Source organism: Oncorhynchus masou, chromosome 24 (genome assembly GCF_036934945.1).
Source record: "Oncorhynchus masou masou isolate Uvic2021 chromosome 24, UVic_Omas_1.1, whole genome shotgun sequence".
NCBI lineage: Eukaryota > Metazoa > Chordata > Actinopteri > Salmoniformes > Salmonidae > Oncorhynchus > Oncorhynchus masou.
In genome coordinates this window covers 17901973-17924069 of record NC_088235.1, presented here as the reverse complement: position 1 = coordinate 17924069, position 22097 = coordinate 17901973, and the positions used below count along the sequence as shown (strand labels likewise).

The following is a 22097-nucleotide window of genomic DNA, read 5'->3' as shown; positions in this document are numbered from 1 at the left end:
AGGCTGTGTGTGGTGACGTAGTGCACATACAAATACATTTGCGGTTAAATTCCAGCATAACTTATAAAAAGTCACAAGTTAAACGGGTTTCCATCGCATTTCAAACTCTACTGATGGTTTTGTCTCAAAAAAGGATGTGTTATATAGCGAATGTGCCCACTCTGGTATTGGCACGTGTGATCTAGCCAACAGCTCGGGTATAGTCTACCTGATGAGATTATTATGGACAGAAAAAGCAAGATTATGTCAAACGGCAGCTAAGCATAGATCATCATGTCACCAGAATAAGACCCTCAATATTTATTGGAAAAGAGCATCGAGATCGTCACCTTGCACTTCCACCACCCTGTGAAGTTCATCAGAACATATTTCATCTGTAGCCTAATAAACTGTATGCTTTCCTGAGTTGAAGTGGCATGACCTTACAACTTCATTCACTTGACTTCAAGTTTACTTCAATATGATGTTTATTATATCAATATTTGCACATAAAAGCGTCCAACGTTTCTTGCATAATTCATTTTACAGATACAAAAAGATCCCACCTTGTCGAGCTTATTTTGTTTTGACATTTGGAAAGTTCACAGAAAAATGTTCTATTTCCATTAATCCTGTCGTCGTGACAATTTTTATCCGACATGTACTTTGCTCATATCAAAAGTTTGGATGGAAACCTGGTTAGTGTGTGGAATATTTTATCCTTTAGCAGCATAGCGAAGTGTGTGTGTGTCCTTGGAATCTCCAGGTGTTGGGTCCTGCAAGACTGAGCTCATATTTCTCTCTTGAGTTGGTTTGAGAGAGAACATTTCAAGGCTCTTACGGTGCCTGATAGACATTAACGTCTGTTTGTATGAGGCCATTCATGCACAGTGCCTTCAGAAAGTATTCACACCCCTTGACTTTTTTGTGTTACAAAGTGGGATTGAAATGGATTTAATTATCATTTTTTGTCAATGACCTACAAAAAATAATCTGTAATGTCAAGCGGAAGAAAATATTCTAACATTTGAAAAACATTTAAATTTAAAAATAAAAAAATAAAAAAATAAAACACTAATATATATTAATCATAGAAGTATTCAACCAACTGAGCCAATACATGTTAGATCTACCTTTGGCAGCAATTCCAGCTGAGAGTCTTTCTGCGTAAGTCTCTAAGAGCTTTACACACCTGGACAATATTTGCACTTTATTCTTTTAAAAATTCTTCAAGCTCTGTCAAGGTGGTTGTTGATCATTGCTCGACAGCCATTTTCAAGTCTTGACATAGATTTTCATGTATATTTAAGTAAAAGCTGTAACTAGGCCCATCATGAACATTCAATGTCATCTTGGTTAGCAACTCCAGTGCATATTTGGCCTTGTGATCGTCCTCCTGAAAGGTAAACTTGTCTCCAGTTTCTGTTGGAAAGCAGACTGAATCAGATTTTAATCTAGGATTTTGCATGTGCTTAGCTCTACTCTGTTTATTTCTATCATAAACTCTAGTCCTTGCAAATGACAAGCATACCAACAACATGATGCAGCACCACCATGCTTGAAAATATGTAGAGTGGTACTCAGTAGTGTGTTGTATTGGGTTTGCAACAAACATAAGTAGATTTCTTTACCACTTTTGTTTTGCAGTTTTAGATTCATGCCTCATTGTAAACCAGGTGCATATTTTGGAATATTTTTGTTCTGTACAAGCATGTCTGCTTTTTTCATTTATCCCCGTCCACCAATAGGTGGCCTAATTTATTTTGTATTTTTTATTGAATATTAAAAATATAATCTAACTGCAATGAAGACATTCAACATTACATTCAGCAATCTATCAGACTCCCATCGAGAGTGACCCACAGGAGCAACCAGGGTCAAGCGCCCCACCCAAGGACACGTTGACAGATCTCACACCAAGTCAAATCAGAGCCCGAACCAGCGACATATCGGCCAAAGCTCCCAACCGCCAGGCCACCAACCATCCAAGATACCCCCCAACAGTTCCCAGAGAGCTGCTCCTCCACCATCCGAGACTAATGTAATGATCTAAGTTTGATGTAAGTTTGTCATTCAAAGTAACTTAAAAAAATGTTGTTGTTATTTTTGACTTTCATCTTTGACCGTCATTCTATTCCCACCCAGCATCTCCACTCCCACTTGTCTCAAGTTCCACACCCCAACAGTCCATTTCCCTCAGCCCATCCCACCTATCTCTGCTGGGCACACTCTTTGGATTTCTACAGTTGAAGTCGGAACAAACTATAGTATTGGCAAGTCAGTTGGGACATCTACTTCGTGCATGACATAAGTCATTTTTCCAACAATTGTTAACAGACAGATTATTTCACTTATAATTCACTGTATCACAATTCTAGTGGGTCAGAAGTTTACATACACTAAGTTGACTGTACCTTTAAACAGCTTGGAAAATTCCAGAAAATGATGTCATGGCTTTAGAAGTTTCTGATAGGCTAATTGACATCATTTGAATCAATTGGAGGTGTACCTATGGATGTATTTCAAGGCCTACCTTCAAACTCAGTGCCTCTTTTTGCTTGACATCATGGGAAAATCAAAATAAATCAGCCAAGACCTCAGAAAAACAATTGTAGACCTCCACAAGTCTGGTTCATCCTCGGGAGCAATTTACAAACGCCTGAAAGTACCGCATTCATCTGTACAAACAATAGTACGCAAGTATAAACACACAGCCGTCATACCTCTCAGGAAGGAGATGTGTTCTGTCTACTGGAGATGAACGTACTTTGGTGCAAAAAGTGCAAATCAATCCCAGAACAACAGCAAACAACCCTGTGAAGATGCTGGAGGAAACAGGTACAAAAGTATTTATATCCACAGTAAAACAAGTCCTATATCCACTGCTCCAAAACCGTCATAAAAAAGCCAGACTACGATTTGCAACTGCACATGGGGACAAAGATCATACTTTTTGGAGAAATGTCCTCTGGTCTGATGAAACAAAAATAGAGCTGTTTGGCCATAATGACCATCGTTATGTTTGGAGGAAAAAGGGGGAGGTTTGCAAGCCGATGAACACCATCCCAACCGTGAAGCACGGGGGTGGCAGCATCATGTTGTGGGGGTGCTTTGCTTCTTCACAAAATAGATGGCATCATGAGGGGGGGAAATTTTGTGGATATATTGAAGTAACATCTCAAGCCATCAGTCAGGAAGTTAAAGCTTGATTGCAAATAGGTCTTCCAAATGGACAATGACCCCAGGCATACTTCCAAAGTTGTGGCAAAATGGCTTAAGAACAGCAAAGTCAAGGAATTGGAGTGGCCATCACAAAGCCCTGACCTCAATCCTATAGAACATTTGTGGGCAGAACTGAAAACGTGTGTGCGAGCAAGGAGGCCTACAAACATGACTCAGTTACACCAGCTCTGTCAGGAGGAATGGGACAAAATTCAACCAATTTATTTTGGGAAGCTTGTGGAAGGCTTCCCAAAACATTTGACCCAAGTTAAACAATTTAAAGGCAATGCTACCAAATACTAATTGAGTGTATTTAAACTTCTGACCCACTGGGAATGTGATGAAAGAAATAAAAGCTGGAATAAATCCTTCTCTCTCCTATTATTCTGACATTTAACATTCTAAAAATAAAGTGGTGATCCTAACTGACCTAAGACAGGGAATTTTTACTAGGATTAAATGTCAGGGATTGTGAAAAACTGAGTATAAGTGTATTTGGCTAAGGTGTATGTAAACCCCCGACTTCAACTGTTCTTCTTTCAGCTATGCTGTGATGTTTAACATAGATTCAAACTGTATCTAATGAATATAATCCACAGATTTCGAGTTTAAGATAAATAATTTTACTAAGAGTATTAGTTAGTATATTAGTAATTGACTGATCAGGTCTCTCCAGATCTCCTAATAGTACTATTTCTAGGGTCAATTTTAGATCAATGCTATGCTTTTTCAGGCATTCCTGAACTTGAGACCAGAAACAGGCTACCTGAGGGCAATACCAAAATAAATGGTCTATTGATTCTGTATCCTCACAACACAATCTGCAGAGCTTCGATGATTGTTTGCCCCAAATATTCAACCTTTTGTTGGTGGAAAGAATTCTGTAAAATAAATTTAGCTGAAAAGCACGAAGTCTTGAATCTTGCGTCGTTTTAGATATCAACACATACACCCTGTGCCATGGAATCGGAACATCCCTGGTTTTCCCAGCCCTTCTTTGCGAGGCGTTGGAAAATCTCCCTGGTCTTTATGGTTGAATTGATTTTGAAATTCCTCCTCGACTGAGGGGCCTTACAGATAATTGTACCTATGTGTGGGGTACAATTGAAGTCATTTTAAATTAAAGCTGTAACACAACAAACTGTAGAAAAAGTCAAAGGGTGTAAATACTTCCTGAAGACACTGTGTATAGTTTCCAAAGGACATGTTTCTACACTATTAGATCTAATCCTGAAGTATAAAGCTGTGTTTCTCAACCTTGGGTACTAGTTCCCGCCAGTGTAAGTGGCTTATAAAGGGGGTACTCATGAGAAAATAGACCTATTGATCAGTCGTTCATGAGGGGGTACTTCAGGCAGAGCAAAATGTAATTAGGGGTACAGTAACCAAAAAAGATTGAGAAGCATTGAGGACATTACCGTACCTTCATATCAGGGGATGAGGGCTGGGGTCCTGCCCTGTAGAGGTGGTGTGTGTGTGTGTGTGTGTGTGTGTGTGTGTGTGTGTGTGTGTGTGTGTGTGTGTGTGTGTGTGTGTGTGTGTGTGTGTGTGTGTGTGTGTGTGTGTGTGTGTGTGTGTGTGTACGACTGTACCTTCGTAGCAGGGGATGAGGGCTTGGGTCCGGCCCTGTAGCGTAGGAGGGATGATGGAACAGTAACCATGGGGAAGGATGAGCTCAGAGTCATAGAAGACATTCTTCCAACGGTGGGCACAGGCCTGCATCAGACACAAGAGAGGCACAGGCCTGCATCAGACACAAGAGAGGCACAGGCCTGCATCAGACACAAGAGAGGCACAGGCCTGCATCAAACACAAGAGAGGCACAGGCCTGCATCAGACACAAGAGAGGCACAGGCCTGCATCAGACACAAGAGAGGCACAGGCCTGCATCAAACACAAGAGAGGCACAGGCCTGCATAAAACACAAGAGAGGCACAGGCCTGCATCAGACACAAGAGAGGCACAGGCCTGCATCAAACACAAGAGAGGCACAGGCCTGCATCAGACACAAGAGAGGCACAGGCCTGCATCAAACACAAGAGAGGCACAGGCCTGCATCAGACACAAGAGAGGCACAGGCCTGCATCAGACACAAGAGAGGCACAGGCCTGCATCAAACACAAGAGAGGCACAGGCCTGCATAAAACACAAGAGAGGCACAGGCCTGCATCAGACACAAGAGAGGCACAGGCCTGCATCAAACACAAGAGAGGCACAGGCCTGCATCAGACACAAGAGAGGCACAGGCTTGCATCAGACACAAGAGAGGCACAGGCTTGCATCAGACACAAGAGAGGCACAGGCCTGCATCAGACACAAGAGAGGCACAGGCCTGCATCAAACACAAGAGAGGCACAGGCCTGCATCAGACACAAGAGAGGCACAGGCCTGCATCAGACACAAGAGAGGCACAGGCCTGCATCAGACACAAGAGAGGCACAGGCCTGCATCAGACACAAGAGAGGCACAGGCCTGAACACAAAGACAGAGACTCAGGTGTGACTGGATCTGCTGGCCTACTCTGAGATAACAGAGAGCAGAAAGGTGGACAGGCGGCAGGACAGACAGACAAGATGACAGATGTACGCAGCACGCACGCACACACACACACACACACACACACACACACACACACACACACACCCACTCCATCATACCCCCACACACTTTAACCAAGCTGCTAAATGAACTGTTCAGAGAGAAGAGAAGGGATGAAGTCACAGCCAACTGTGACCATAACGGCCCTGGTCTCATTAGTCTGTGGTGTGACTATCCGGACATCAGATTAAGAACAACCCCTGCTTCATAATAACATCCTGAGTTCCTAACAGTTCTCATAACATGTTCATCATAACATCCTGGGTTCCTTCCTAGTATTCGTGTGCATCCACAGGCAGGGGTATTTCTTTACACATGTCCATTTCAGCACAAGTCCAGCAACTGCAGTGGATGCACAACCAGGCCAGCTCAGTTCAGCTTGGTTCGGCTCACAGTCCTCTGGATTAACAGTCCTCTGGACAAACAGTCCTCTGGACAAACAGTCCTCTGGACAAACAGTCCTCTGGACTAACAGTCCTCTAGACTAACAGTCCGCTGGATTAATAACGGAGTTCTAACAGTCATCTGGTGCAATAACTGAGTTCTAACAGTCCTCTAGTGTAATAACGGAGTTCTAACAGTCATCTGGTGCCATAACTGAGTTCTAACAGTCCTCTGGTGTAATAACGGAGTTCTAACAGTCCTCTAGTGTAATAACGGAGTTCTAACAGTCCTCTAGTGTAATAACGGAGTTCTAACTGTCCTCTAGTGTAATAACGGAGTTCTATCAGTCATCTGGTGCCATAACTGAGTTCTAACAGTCCTCTAGTGTAATAACGGAGTTCTAACAGTCCTCTAGTGTAATAACTGAGTTCTAACAGTCCTCTAGTGTAATAACGGAGTTCTATCAGTCATCTGGTGCCATAACTGAGTTCTAACAGTCCTCTGGTGTAATAACGGAGTTCTAACAGTCCTCTAGTGTAATAACGGAGTCCTAACAGTCCTCTAGTGTAATAACGGAGTTCTAACAGTCCTCTAGTGTAATTACGGAGTTCTAACAGTCCTCTAGTGTAATAACGGAGTTCTAACAGTCCTCTAGTGTAATAACGGAGTTCTAACAGTCCTCTAGTGTAATAACGGAGTTCTAAGAGTCCTCTAGTGTAATAACGGAGTTCTAACAGTCCTCTAGTGTAATAACGGAGTTCTAACAGTCCTCTAGTGTAATCATGGAGTTGTAACAGTCCTCTAGTGTAATAACTGAGTCGTAACAGTCCTCTACTATAATAACTAACTGAGTCCTAACAGTCCTCTACTATAATAACTGAGTCCTAACAGTCCTCTACTATAATAACTGAGTCCTAACAGTCCTCTACTGCAATGCTTCTCTGGGCTATGAACACAAAGAGGTCATGACTCTCCAGAGTGCAGCAGCCCATTGTTGAACCAACTCACAGAGGTAAATAGACAAGCACTGTAAATCACAATCAAAAGAATCCCCAAAATAAGAGAACTCAACTGACATTCAAAACTTTATAGTGCATTTTTTAAACAACTCAATTTTTGGGATACTAAGGTAAACATCACACAGTAAAATCACTCCGGTCCCAGAAAGTTGTTTTCTTCATTAATATTTTAGGCTCCCGAGTGGCGCAGCGGTCTAAGGCACTGCATCTCACTACAGACACCCTGGTTTGATTCCAGGCTGTATCACAACCGGCCGTGATTGGGAGTCCCATAGGGCGGTGCACAATTGGCCCAGCATCGTCTGGGTTTGGCCGGTGTAGGCCGTCATAGTAAATAAGAATTTCTGACTTGCCTTGTTAAATACATTTACATTTAAGTCATTTGGCAGACGCTCTTATCCAGAGCGACTTACAAATTGGTGAATTCACCTTATGATATCCAGTGGAACAGCCACTTTACAATAGTGCATCTAAATCATTTAAGGGGGGGTGAGAAGGATTACTTTATCCTATCCTAGGTATTCCTTAAAGAGGTGGGGTTTCAGGTGTCTCCGGAAGGTGGTGATTGACTCCGCTGTCCTGGCGTCGTGAGGGAGTTTGTTCCACCATTGGGGGGCCAGAGCAGCGAACAGTTTTGACTGGGCTGAGCGGGAACTGTACTTCCTCGCTGGTAGGGAGGCGAGCAGGCCAGAGGTGGATGAACGCAGTGCCCTTGTTTGGGTGTAGGGCCTGATCAGAGCCTGGAGGTACTGCGGTGCCGTTCCCCTCACAGCTCCGTAGGCAAGCACCATGGTCTTGTAGCGGATGCGAGCTTCAACTGGAAGCCAGTGGAGAGAGCGGAGGAGCGGGGTGACGTGACAGAACTTGGGAAGGTTGAACACCAGAAAGGTTAAATAAATAAATAGTCCATTGACAATATTCCTCAAAGAATCATTTAGCCTCCTGTGTTTTGGATAAACATTCCAAAACTAAGTGTGTGTGTGTGTGTGTGTGTGTGTTGTAGGAAATAGGAAACTACGGCAGTGGTCTCCAAGCTTCTTTGCACAAATAATGCCACAGAAATGTGGTCAGACTTCAGACTCTGTGCCAAATGGCACCCTATTCCCAGACAGTTACGTTCTTGACGCTTTTCCCTATCCTCCCACCTCATATTTCTTTCTTATTCATATACTGTTGAAAAAGTCCAGTCCAGTCTGTTACACAGCCATTTGAAGCAGGTTGTGAACACAGAGAGGGACTTCAGATGACTGTCTGGCATATAGATATAGATGGCTGTGTTGAGAAAGACTGATGTGTTTTAGAGCTGAGCAGTCGGACCTACAGTACAGCGCTAGCAGAGCAGCCTGGCCTACAACGCTAGCAGAGCAGCATGGCCTACAACGCTAACAGAGCAGCCTGGCCTACAACGCTAACAGAGCAGCCTGGCCTACAACGCTAGCAGAGCAGCCTGGCCTACAACGCTAACAGAGCAGCCTGGCCTACAGCGCTAGCAGAGCAGCCTGGCCTACAACGCTAGCAGAGCAGCCTGGCCTACAACGCTAGCAGAGCAGCCTGGCCTACAACGCTAACAGAGCAGCCTGGCCTACAACGCTAACAGAGCAGCCTGGCCTACAACGCTAACAGAGCAGCCTGGCCTACAACGCTAACAGAGCAGCCTGGCCTACAACGCTAACAGAGCAGCCTGGCCTACAGCGCTAGCAGAGCAGCCTGGCCTACAACGCTAGCAGAGCAGCCTGGCCTACAACGCTAACAGAGCAGCCTGGCCTACAACGCTAACAGAGCAGCCTGGCCTACAGCGCTAGCAGAGCAGCCTGGCCTACAACGCTAGCAGAGCAGCCTGGCCTACAACGCTAGCAGAGCAGCCTGGCCTACAACGCTAGCAGAGCAGCCTGGCCTACAACGCTAACAGAGCAGCCTGGCCTACAACGCTAGCAGAGCAGCCTGGCCTACAACGCTAGCAGAGCAGCCTGGCCTACAACGCTAACAGAGCAGCCTGGCCTACAGCGCTAGCAGAGCAGCCTGGCCTACAACGCTAGCAGAGCAGCCTGGCCTACAACGCTAACAGAGCAGCCTGGCCTACAGCGCTAGCAGAGCAGCCTGGCCTACAACGCTAGCAGAGCAGCCTGGCCTACAGCGCTAACAGAGCAGCCTGGCCTACAGCGCTAGCAGAGCAGCCTGGCCTACAACGCTAACAGAGCAGCCTGGCCTACAGCGCTAGCAGAGCAGCCTGGCCTACAACGCTAGCAGAGCAGCCTGGCCTACAACGCTAACAGAGCAGCCTGGCCTACAGCGCTAGCAGAGCAGCCTGGCCTACAACGCTAGCAGAGCAGCCTGGCCTACAACGCTAACAGAGCAGCCTGGCCTACAGCGCTAGCAGAGCAGCCTGGCCTACAGCGCTAGCAGAGCAGCCTGGCCTACAGCGCTAACAGAGCAGCCTGGCCTACAATGCTAACAGAGCAGCCTGGCCTACAGCGCTAGCAGAGCAGCCTGGCCTACAACGTCTCAGAGTAGGAGTGCTGATCTAAGATCAGATTCCCCCTGCCAATGTAACCTTATTCATTGTGATCTAAAATACAAAACAGATCCTAGATCAGCACTTGATTGTTTGATACATACTGTACAGAGCCACATCTGCCAAGCAGCCGGTCCTTGCAAAGAAACTTGAGTCACTGAGTCCATTCAGATGAGATAAAAACAAACGTCAGCAGGGATCTACAGGGGCCCCATGCATGGACACATGGCTCCGGAACATCACTACCTTTCTGTTATCACCAAACCTGATGGACAGTTTAAAACAACTACTGGGACAAACTGCCACTTGATTTGCTATAAAATCTAAATGTTTTTGTATCAATTTATTTGATGAGTCCATTTACAGATGGTCTACTACTATCAACAACATAAAGTGCAACTCTGTTGATAAGCAACAACTTGATCGTGGTAGGGTCAAGGTAAGAGTTAGGGCCAGGTTAATAGTTGAACATCTATAAACCACCTGTAAGGGAAAACAGCATATTAAATACTTTCAAATAGGTTCTTTCAAGGTGATTGATGCATAATAACCATTGGAAGTGGTATGAACATTATACTAAATATACTCCCTCAGATAATGGAAGTAATACAATGGAGAATGACCATGGCAAAAACAGGCTTCAGGGCCATGCAATGTCCCCCAGGGCCAGAGAGGTTTCATGGCCATGGAATGTCCACCCGGGCCAGAGACAGGCTTGAAGGCACTGTAACGTACCCCAGGGCCAGGCTTCATAGCCATGGAATGTCCACCCGGGCCAGAGACAGGCTTAAAGGCACTGTAATGTACCCCAGGGCCAGGCTTCAAGGCCATGGAATGTCCCCCAGAGGCAAACTTCAGGGCCATGGAATGTCCCCCAGGGCCAGAGGCAGGCTTCAGGGCCATGAAATGTCCCCCAGGCAGGCATCAGGGCCATGGAATGTCCCCCAGGGCCCGAGGCAGGCTTCAGGTACATGGAATGTCCCACAGGGCCAGAGGCAGGCTTCAGGGCCATGGAATGTCCCCCAGGGCCAGAGGCAAACTTCAGGGCCATGGAATGTCCCCCAGGGCCAGAGGCAGGCTTCAGGGCCATGAAATGTCCCCCAGGCAGGCATCAGGGCCATGGAATGTCCCCCAGGGCCCGAGGCAGGCTTCAGGTCCATGGAATGTCCCACAGGGCCAGAGGCAGGCTTCAGGGCCATGGAATGTCCCCCAGGGCCAGAGGCAGGCTTCAGGGCCATGGAATGTCCCACAGGGCCAGAGGCAGGCTTCAGGGCCATGGAATGTCCCACAGGGCCAGAGGCAGGCTTCAGGGCCATGGAATGTCCCACAGGGCCAGAGGCAGGCTTCAGGGCCATGGAATGTCCCACAGGGCCATGGAATGTCCCACAGGGCCAGAGGCAGGCTTCAGGGCCATGGAATGTCCCACAGGGCCAGAGGCAGTCATTAGGGCCAAAGAGAGAGGATTGGATCCTTCATCACCTGCTGCAGGAGTTCAAAAAGCACTTCAAAAAGTAAGGTTAGAAGACCACCACTGTGGAGGGGCCAGGGACTGAAGCCTAAACATACCCAGCCAGCTGCCCTCTGATTTTTTACAATTGTTTTATTATTGCACCTTTATTTAATCAGGTAGGCCAGTTGAGATCAAGTTCTCATTTACAACTGCGACCTGGCCAAGATAAAGCACAGCAGTGCAACACAAACAACAACACAGAGTTACACGTGGAATAAACAAACATACAGTCAATAACACAATAGAAAAAGTCTATATTCAGTGTGTGCAAATGAGGTAAGATGAGGGAGGTAAGGCAATAAATAGGCCGTAGTGGCGAAGTAATTACAATTTAGCAATTAATCACTAGTGATAGATGTGCAGAAGATGAATGTGCACATTCAATGAAGTAGAGATACTGAGGTCCAAAGGAGCAAAAAAATAAATAAATATGGGGATGAGGTAGTTGGATGGGCTATTTACAGGTGCAGTGATATGTGAGTAGGTCTGACAGCTTGTGCTTAAAGCTAGTGAGGGAGATATGAGTCTCCAGCTTCAGTGATTTTTGCAATTCATTCCAGACATTGGTAGGAGAGAACTGGAAGGTGGCCAAAGGAGGAGTTTGGCGGGGACCAGTGAAATATGCCTGCTGTAGCGCATGCTACGGGTGGGTGCTGCTATGGTGACCAGTGAGCTGAGATAAGGCGGGGCTTCACCTAGTAAAGACTTATAGATGACCTGGAGCCAGTGGGTTTGGCGACGAATATGAAACGAGGACCAGCCAACGAGAGCATACAGGTCGCAGTGGTGGGTGGTATATGGGGCTTTGATGACAAAACGGATTGCACTGTGATGCACTGCATCCAATTTGCTGAGTAGAGTGTTGGAGGCTATTTTGTAAATGACCTCGCCGATGTCAAGGATCGGTAGGATAATCAGATGTACGAGGGTATGTTTGGCAGCATGAGTGAATGATGCTTTGTTGGGAAATAGGAAGCCGATTCTAGATTTAATTTTGGATTGGAGATGCTAATTGTGAGTCTGGAAGGAGAGTTTACAGTCTAACCAGACACCTAGGCATTTGTAGTTGTCCACATATTCTAAGTCAGAATCGTCCAGAGTAGTGATGCTGGACTGGCGGGCAGGTGCAGCAGCGGTCGGTTGAAGAGCATGCATTTAGTTTTACTAGCATTTAAGAGCAGTTGGAGGCCACAGAAGGAGAATTGTATGGCATTGAAGCTCATCTGGAGGTTAGTTAACACAGTGTCCAAAGAAGGGCCAGAGGTATACAGAATGGTGTTGTCTGCGTAGAGGTGGATCAGAGAATCACCAGCAGCAAGAGCGACATCACTGATATATACAGAGAAAAGAGTCGGCCAGAGAATTGAAACCTGTGGCACCCCCATAGAGACTGCCAGAGGTCTGGACAACATGCCCTCCGATTTGACACACTGAACTCTGTCTGAGAAGTAGTTGATGAACCAGGCGAGGCAATCATTTGAGAATCCAAGGCTGTTGAGTCTACCGATAAGAATGTGGTGATTGACAGAGTAGAAAGCCTTGGCAGGGTCGATGAATACGGCTATACAGTAATGTCTTTTATCGATGGCAGTTATGATATCGTTTAGAACCTTGAGCGTGGCCGAGGTGCACCCATGACCAGCTCGGAAACCAGATTGCACAGCGGAGAAGGTACGGTGGGATTCGAAATGGTCGGTGATCTGTTTGTCAACTTGGCTTTCGAAGACCTTAGAAAGGCAGGGTAGGATAGATACAGTGGGGCAAAAAAGTATTTAGTCAGCCACCAATTGTGCAAGTTCACCCACTTAAAAAGATGAGAGGTTTGTAATTTTCATCATAGGTACACTTCAACTATGACAGACAAAATGAGAAACAAAAATCCAGAAAATCACATTGTAGGATTTTTAATTAATTTATTTGCAAATTATGGTGGAAAATAAGTATTTGGTCACCTACAAACAAGCAAGATTTCTGGCTCTCACAGACCTGTAACTTCTTCTTTAAGAGTCTTAAGCTGTTGAGATGCCTCTTGGACCTAGACTTGGCGCTCCGGTACCGCTTGCCATGCGGTAGCAGAGAGAACAGTCTATGACTAGGGTGGCTGAAGTCTTTGACGATCTTTAGGGCCTTCCTCTGACACCTCCTGGTATTGAGGTCCTGGATGGCAGGATGCTTTGCCCCAGTGATGTACTGGGCCATACGCACTACCTCGTAGTGCCTTGCGGTCGGAGGCCGAGCTGTTGCCATACCAGGCACTGATGCAACCAGTCAAGATGCAGCTGTAGAATCTTTTGAGGATCTGAGGACCCCTGCCAAATCTTTTCAGTCTCGTGCCCTCCTCACAACTGTGTTGGTGTGTTTGGACCATGATAGTTTGTTGGTGATGTGGACACCAAGGAACTTGAAGCTCTCAACCTGCTCCACTACAGCCCCGTCGATGAGAATGGGGGCATGCTCGGTCCTCCTTTTCCTGTAGTCCACAATCATCTCTTTTGTCTTGATCATGTTGAGGGAGAGGTAGTTGTCCTGGCACCACACAGCCAGGTCTCTGATCTCCTCCCGGTGAAACACCTACCTACTGTTGTGTCATCAGCAAACTTAATGATGGTGTTGGAGTCGTGCCTGGCCATGCAGTCATGAGTGAACAGGGAGTACAGGAGGGGACTGAGCACTCACCCCTGGGGAGCCCCTGTGTTCAAATCAAATGTATGTATATAGCCCTTTGTACATCAGCTGATATCTCAAAGTGCTATACAGAAACCCAGCCTAAAATCCCAAACAGCAAGCAATGCAGGTGGTGAAGCACGGTGGCTAGGAAAAACTCCCTAGAAAGGCCAGAACCTAGGAAGAAACCTAGAGAGGAACCAGGCTATGAGGGGTGGCCAGTCCTCTTCTGGCTGTGCCGGGTGGAGATTATAACAGAACATGGCCAAGATGTTCAAATGTTCATAAATGACCAGCATGGTCAAATAATAGGTCTGGGACAGGTAGCACGTCCAGTGAACAGGTCAGGATTCCATAGCCGCAGGCTGTGTTGAGGATCAGCATGGCGTATGTGTTGTTACCTACTCTTACCACCTGAGAGCGGCCCCTCAGGATGTCCAGGATCCAGTTGCAGAGGGGCATGTTTAGTTCCAGGGTCTTTAGCTTAATGATGAGCTTTGAGGGCACTATGGTGATGAGCTGAGCTGCAGTCAATGACTAGCATTTTCACAAAGGTGTTCCTTTTGTCCAGGTGTGAAAGGGCAGTGTGGAGTGAAATAGAGATTGCATCATCTGTGGATCTGTTGGTGCGGTATGCAAATTGGAGTGGGTCTCGGGTTTCTTGGATAATGGTGTTGATGTGGGCCATGACCAGCCTTTCAAAGCACTTCATGGCTACAGACTGAGTGCTACAGGTCCAATGTAAGGGAATGTGCAAGTATAGACTTCTGGACACACAGATAAAACGGATGATTCAAACAGATGTACAGGGCTGTACTGTGACCTTTGAACTCACCAGTATTTTGCCATTGGGTATGTCCTGCCGGGCGAGGCTGACCCCCATCCACTCATCATCCCTGTCTCCCTGGCATGTCTTCCCACAAGACTCCCGGGGCTTATTCCCTGCAGGAGCGGGACAGAAGTGTTAACAATGACTGTTATATGGCGAGGATGACTTTCCCATTCTCCAGGAGCCAACAGATGGAAGGCTTACCTAGAGACAGTCTCTCATACACTTCTAAATACTAGTTGAAGTTGATCTTTGGTAGATGTAGCGGAAGTGGTTTGGTGAACTTTGTTCCTATGATCAGTGAGATCTGAGGACTTGTGTTAGCTGCCCTTAGATAATGCCTTGGCTTTAGTTCATCCATTGAACAAAGTCTTAAGGCATAGGGACAACCTCGGTTCAACCCTGGTTTAAGTGAGGTTTACTGTTGAACAGTCTGACGATTTCAGGCCTGAATACCTGACAGCCTGTTATCAGTGTTGACAAACCCATGTTGTGTGTGTGTGTCAAATTAAAAGAAAATGTTATTTGTCACATGCGACAAATACAACAGGTGTAGGTAGACCTTAGTGAAATGCTTACTTTTACAAGCCCTTAACCAACAATGCAGTTTTAAGAAAATAAAGTTAAGAAAATATTAACTAAACAAACTAAAGTAAAAAAAAATAGAACAAAAAAGTAACACAATAAAAAAACAATACTGAGGCCATATATATTCCCCCTCAGGAGACTGAAAAGATTTAGCATGGGTCCTCAGATCCTCAAAAGGTTCTACAGGTGCACCATCGAGAGCATCCTGACTTGTTGCATCACTGCCTGGTATGGCAACTGCTCGGCCCCCAACCGCAAGGCACTACAGAGGGTAGTGTGAACGGCCCAGTACATCACTGGGGCCAAGCTTTCTGCCATCCAAGACCTCTGCCATCCAAGACCTCTATACCAGGCGGTGTCAGAGGAAGGCCCTAAAAATTGTCAGACTCCAGCCACCCTAGTCATAGACTGTTCTCTCTGCTACCGGATGGCAAGCGGTACCGGAGCGCCAAGTCTAGATCAAAGAGGCTTCTAAACAGCTTCTACTCCCAAGCCATAAGACATCTGAACACCTAATCAAATGTCTACCCAGACTATTTGCATTGGCCCTCCTCCCCCTCTTTTCCACCACTGCTACTCTCTGTTGTTATCATAGTCACTTTAATAACTCTACCTTCATGTATATATTATATTACTTGTTACTTTTATTTCTTATTCGTATTTGTTTTTTTAAACTGCATTGTTGGTTAAGGGCGTGCAAGTAAGCATTTCACTGTAAGATTTGAAATAGCACCCATAGAGCATTACTTTTAACCAGAGATCTATGTAGGGAATAGGGTACCATTCGAGACAGAGTTGCAGTTAGGTCATCCTATCCTGTTTAATCATTACAGAGTGTGTATCAGGCCTCTAGGCCAAAGGAGCTCCCCAATTATTTCACTTTTACTAACAGATAAAAGTGGCTTAGAAAATGAAACATCCTTTTGAAGGTGCGGAGCTATATTTTGACTGGTTTCTAGGCCTCTAATTGCATTGGATGTCAACTTTAAGCAATTCTTAAATCTTAATGAAGATCAAAAAGACCCAAGGAATGTCTGAGAAAGGAGTAAGACTGTCTCCATCCCAAATGGCAAAGTGAACGACATTTGACCAGGGCCCATAAGGACATAGGGGGCCATTTGTGATGCAGCCTCAGACATAAAAACATGAGTTGCCATGAAGACATAAGCCTGTAAACAGCAGTAAGAAAAGGAACACACTTATTCACTTTAACAAGAATGCACTAAACTGGCAAATAAAGTGGATTAGGATCTGTTGGGTGAATTCAAAGGCATCACATGAGGAATTGTGCAATCAAGGCGCTGCTTTACAGAGTCTGAATCCAAGAAAAAAGCTCTCTCTCTCATCCTGGGTACCAACAACCCTTAAACAGTTCAGTTCCTCTGCCTCCCGTCTCAGATGGCAGGCTGTGTCTCTAATGGCACCCTTCGCCCTATAGTGCACTACTTTTGACCAGGCACCATAAGGCTCTGTTGAAAAGTAGTGCACTAGGCTATATAGGAAAGAGGGTGCCATTAGAGACGCGCACACATTTACTAGAGCAATTAGTGTAAATAAGTATAGTTATAACTGAGGCTACTTCCAGAGTTCATTGCTAATATTTTCTCTGAGACAACCTGGGGCTGAACTCCCTCTGTCTGGCGTGATTCATAGTAGCCCTCTCTCCCTCTTGGTGTGTGTGTGCATGTGTATGAGAGAGAGACGGTGAGACAGAGACAGTGAAACAGAGACCAGCGATACAGAGAGACAGAGACAGAGAGACAGAGGGGCAGAGACAGGGAGATGAGAGAGACAGAGAGACCAGAGATACAGAGAAACTAGAGAGACAGAGAGACCAGAGATACAAGAGAGACAGGGAGATGAGAGAGACAGAGAAACTAGAGAGACAGCGAGACCAGAGAGACCAGAGAGACTAGAGAGACCAGAGAGACAGAGAGACTAGAGAGACCAGAGAGACTAGAGAGACAGGGAGATGAGAGAGACAGAGAGACCAGAGATACTAGAGAGACAGAGACTAGAGAGACTAGAGAGATGAGACAGAGAGACCAGAGATACAGAGAGACTAGAGAGACAGAGACTAGAGAGATGAGAGTGACAGAGAGACCAGAGATAGAGAGACTAGAGAGACAGAGAGACAGAGAGACCAGAGAGACAGAGAGACCAGAGAGACAGAGAGACCAGAGAGACCAGAGAGACCAGAGAGACAGAGAGACCAGAGAGACCAGAGAGACAATGAGGCAGAGACCAGAGAGACAGATGGGGAGAGAGACAGAGAGACAGATGGGGAGAGAGACAGAGAGACAGGTGACGAAGAGACCAGAGAGACAGAGAGACCAGAGAGACAGAGGGGCAGATGGGCAGAGACAGACAGACAGACAATGGGGCAGATGCGCAGAGACAACGAGGCAGAGACCAGAGACAGAGGGGGAGAGAGGCAGAGAGACCAGAGAGACAGAGAGACAGAGGGGGAGAGACCAGAGAGACAGAGGGGAAGAGAGGCAGAGAGACAGAGGGGGAAGACAGAGGGGGAGCGACAGAGTGGGAGAGACAGAGACAAAGTGGGAGAGACAGAGGGGAGGGGGAGACAGACGGGGAGATACAGAGAGAGGTGGAGAGTCAGGGGGGGGGGGGGTGAAATGGAGATGAGAGAGACAGAGGGAGCGAGACAGGGAGACGAGAGAGACCAGAGATACAGAGGGGGTGAGATACAGAGGGGGAGAGAGACAGACAGGAAGACGAGAGAGAGAAAGAGAGACCAGAGAGACAGAGGGGGAGAGACCAGAGAGAGAGGGGCAGAGACATAGACCAGAGAGACAGAGGGTGACAGACAGAGGGGGAGAGACAGAGACCAGAGAGACTAGAGAGACAGAGACCAGAGAGACAGAGACTAGAGAGACAGAGGGGAAGACACAGAGAGACTAGAGAGACAGAGGGTGAGACACAGAGAGACCAGAGGGTAAGACACAGAGAGACCAGCGAGACAGAGGGGGAGACACAGAGAGACAGAGGGGAAGACACAGAGAGACTAGAGAAACAGAGGGGGAGACAGAGAGACCAGAGGGTAAGACACAGAGAGACCAGCGAGACAGAGGGGGAGACACAGAGAGACTAGAGAGGGGGAGACACAGAGGGGGAGACACAGAGAGTCAGAGGGGGAGACACAGAGAGTCAGAGGGGGAGACACAGAGGGGGAGACACAGAGAGTCAGAGGGGGAGACACAGAGGGGGAGACACAGAGAGACAGTGGGGGAGACACAAAGAGACCAGAGAGACAGAGGGGGAGACAGAGAGAGAGAGACACAGAGAGACCAGAGAGACAGAGGGGGAGACACAGAGAGACCAGAGAGACAGAGGGGGAGACACAGAGAGACCAGAGAGACAGAGGGGGAGACACAGAGAGACCAGAGAGACAGAGGGGGAGACACAGAGAGACCAGAGAGACAGAGGGTAAGACACAGAGAGACCAGAGAGACAGAGGGGGAGACACAGAGGGGGAGACACAGAGAGACCAGAGAGACAGAGGGGGAGAGAGGGCACTGCAACAAGGCCCCGAGTTTGTCCTGACACTTTGTTTAATAACGTATGTCATGTTGGTGACAGTGAGGAATAAGTAGGGGTTTCTATTAAACCCACATAAACCTTCTCTCTCGACCACAAGAAAAGGAACTGCAGGAAATGTCTTCGGCTCAAACTTTCTGGCATAACCACTTGGAGAATATTAGTTCAAACAATCATTTCTATCAAAATATTTTGGAACTTCTGGCACCTCAACATTATTATGTTAAATGGGGCATGAAGTACGTGAAACAGCTTTCTCCTGCAATCTATAGAAAAATCACTATGATAATTCTATGTAAAAAACATGTAAGATTGTTAAACAAGCTACTGTAACTGCCTTGGTAGCTCGTTATAAGGTTGGGAAATAGATTCCCTATCGAGCTGGCAAGCTTGAAACTACTTCATAAAATTGCTGGTCCAGTCAGTGTTCCCCTTTCACAAAATACAGTTGACAGATGGTTTTATAAATAATTATGATCAAATTTGGGTTTGAAAATTAAGTTTAGTAATTAATTAAAAATCGGAAATCTGAAAAATTCTAAAACAAGACAAATCTGTGGGGGCACATGCCTTTCAGTCCCCTACTGGCATGACGCCTGGTCCTGGATTAGTATAATGTGTGGTGGTTCAGTGGTTCTCCGTAAGGCTCGGGTCCTAGGGTTAGTATAATGTGTGGTGGTTCAGGGGTTCTCTGTAAGGCTCTGGTCCTAGGGTGAGTATAATGTGTGGTGGTTCAGTGGTTCTCTGTAAGGCTCTGGTCCTAGGGTGAGTATAATGTGTGGTTGTTCAGTGGTTCTCCGTAAGGCTCTGGTCCCTGGTGACTTTGTGTTTCATAGTTCAGTACGGACCTCGGCCCAGGTTCATCTCCGTGCAGCGTCTCTCTGGGTTGCTGTGGACACGGCACTTGAACACGGCTCCCGGGGTGTGAAGTGAGCTGCTGTAGGAAGAGTTGGCCTTGGGGGCCCCTACCAGAACCCTGGAGACAGAAAGAAACATAGTGAGCTGCTGTAGGAAGAGTTGGCCTTGGGGGCCCCTACCAGAACCCTGGAGACAGAAAGAAACATAGTGTAAACTTTACACATCCGGTCACAGCAGTCAGTCACATAATTAAGAAGAAGAGTTGGCCTTGGGCCCCTACCAGCACCCCGTAGACAGAGACAATGGGCCCCTACCAACACCCCGTAGACAGAGACAACGGGCCCCTACCAGCACCCCGTAGACAGAGACAACGGGCCCCTACCAGCACCCCGTAGACAGAGACAACGGGCCCCTACCAGCACCCCGTAGACAGAGACAACGGGCCCCTACCAGCACCCCGTAGACAGAGACAATGGGCCCCTACCAACACCCCGTAGACAGAGACAACGGGCCCCTACCAACACCCCGTAGACAGAGACAACGGGCCCCTACCAGCACCCCGTAGACAGAGACAACGGGCCCCTACCAGCACCCCGTAGACAGAGACAACGGGCCCCTACCAGCACCCCGTAGACAGAGACATCGGGCCCCTACCAGCACCCAGTAGACAGAGACAACGGGCCCCTACCAGCACCCCGTAGACAGAGACAAATGGGCCCCTACCAGCACCCCGTAGACAGAGACAAATGGGCCCCTACCAGCACCCCGTAGACAGAGACAACGGGCCCCTACCAGCACCCCGTAGACAGAGACAACGGGCCCCTACTAGAACCCCGTAGACAGAGACAAACGGGCCCCTAACAGCACCCCGTAGACAGAGACAATGGGCCCCTACCAGCACCCCGTAGACAGAGACAATGGGCCCCTACCAGCACCCCGTAGACAGAGACAATGGGCCCCTACCAGCACCCTGTAGACAGAGACAATGGGCCCCTACCAGTACCCCGTAGACAGAGACAATGGGCCGCTACCAGCACCCCATAGAGACAATTGGCCCCTACCAGCACCCCGTAGACAGAGATAACGGGCCCCTACCAGCACCCCGTAGACAGAGACAATGGAAGGGACACAGTCATTATTAAAAAACACCACAGTGTCAAACAGTCATGATGTCACACAGTGAAGAAGGAAAAGCATTTCGCTACACCTGCAATACCATCTGCTAAATATGTGTATGTGACCAATAACATCTGCTAAATATGTGTATGTGACCAATTTTTTTTTATTTAATTTTTTACCTTTATTTTACTAGGCAAGTCAGTTAAGAACAAATTCTTATTTTCAATGACGGCCAAGGAACAGTGGGTTAACTGCCTGTTCAGGGGCAGAACAACAGATTTGCAGATCGACAGATTTTGTACCTTGTCAGCTCGGGGATTTGAACTTGCAACCTTCCAGTTACTAGTCCAATGCTCTAACCACTAGGCTACCCTGCCGCCCCATAACATCTGCTAAATATGTGTATGTGACCAATAACATTTGCGTTGATGAGAAGAGCAGGTGAAAACCACCTTGAAGGATGGGAGTCACCCGGCATCAAGGACAAGTGTTAACAACACACATCCTGTCTCAATGAAGTGGCATAATGGCATCTCATAATCGTCTTCATCAGGCCCACTGTAGCACAGAGTAATTCCCCCATGTTTAATACAAGTATGGTAGCCTATATTCAGGGTGGAACTGGGATAGAACACAATTCACAATTCCACCCCTGGATGGACACAGAGTACAAAACATTAGGAACACCTCGTTCCATGACATAGACTGACCAGGTGAATCCAGGTGAAATCTATGATCCCTTATTGATGTCCCCTGTTATATCCACTTCAACTCAATATGAGGAAGGTGTTCCTAATGTTTGGTACACTCTGTGCATAAGGCATCTGCAGACTGACTCATGACAATGAAGACAATGGTGGGTGTTGTGACATCTATGGGACATGATCACTTAACCTTAGGCTGCTACCTGCTGGAATATGGGACAGATCAGCGAGGCTGCTACATGTTGGAATCTGGGACAGGTCAGCTAGGCTGCTACATGCTGGAATCTGGCACAGGTCAACTAGGCTGCTACCTGCTGGAATATGGGACAGATCAGCGAGGCTGCTACATGTTGGAATCTGGGACAGGTCAGCTAGGCTGCTACATGTTGGAATCTGGGAAAGGTCAGCTAGGCTGCCACATGCTGGAATCTGGGACAGGTCAACTAGGCTGCTACCTGCTGGAATATGGGACAGATCAGCGAGGCTGCTACATGTTGGAATCTGGGACAGGTCAACTAGGCTGCCACATGCTGGAATCTGGGACAGGTCAACT

General features: G+C 47.0%; 1 protein-coding gene across 1 annotated transcript in view; it reads right to left on the bottom strand.

Annotated features, from left to right (window-relative positions):
• Window positions 1-22097, bottom strand: part of LOC135511874 (integrin alpha-9-like) — a 201312-nt gene that overhangs the window by 178192 nt on the left and 1023 nt on the right. The window contains 3 exon segments of the mRNA XM_064933377.1: window positions 4794-4917; window positions 14724-14830; window positions 19712-19839. Of these exon segments, the coding sequence (XP_064789449.1) occupies window positions 4794-4917; window positions 14724-14830; window positions 19712-19839 (359 nt within the window).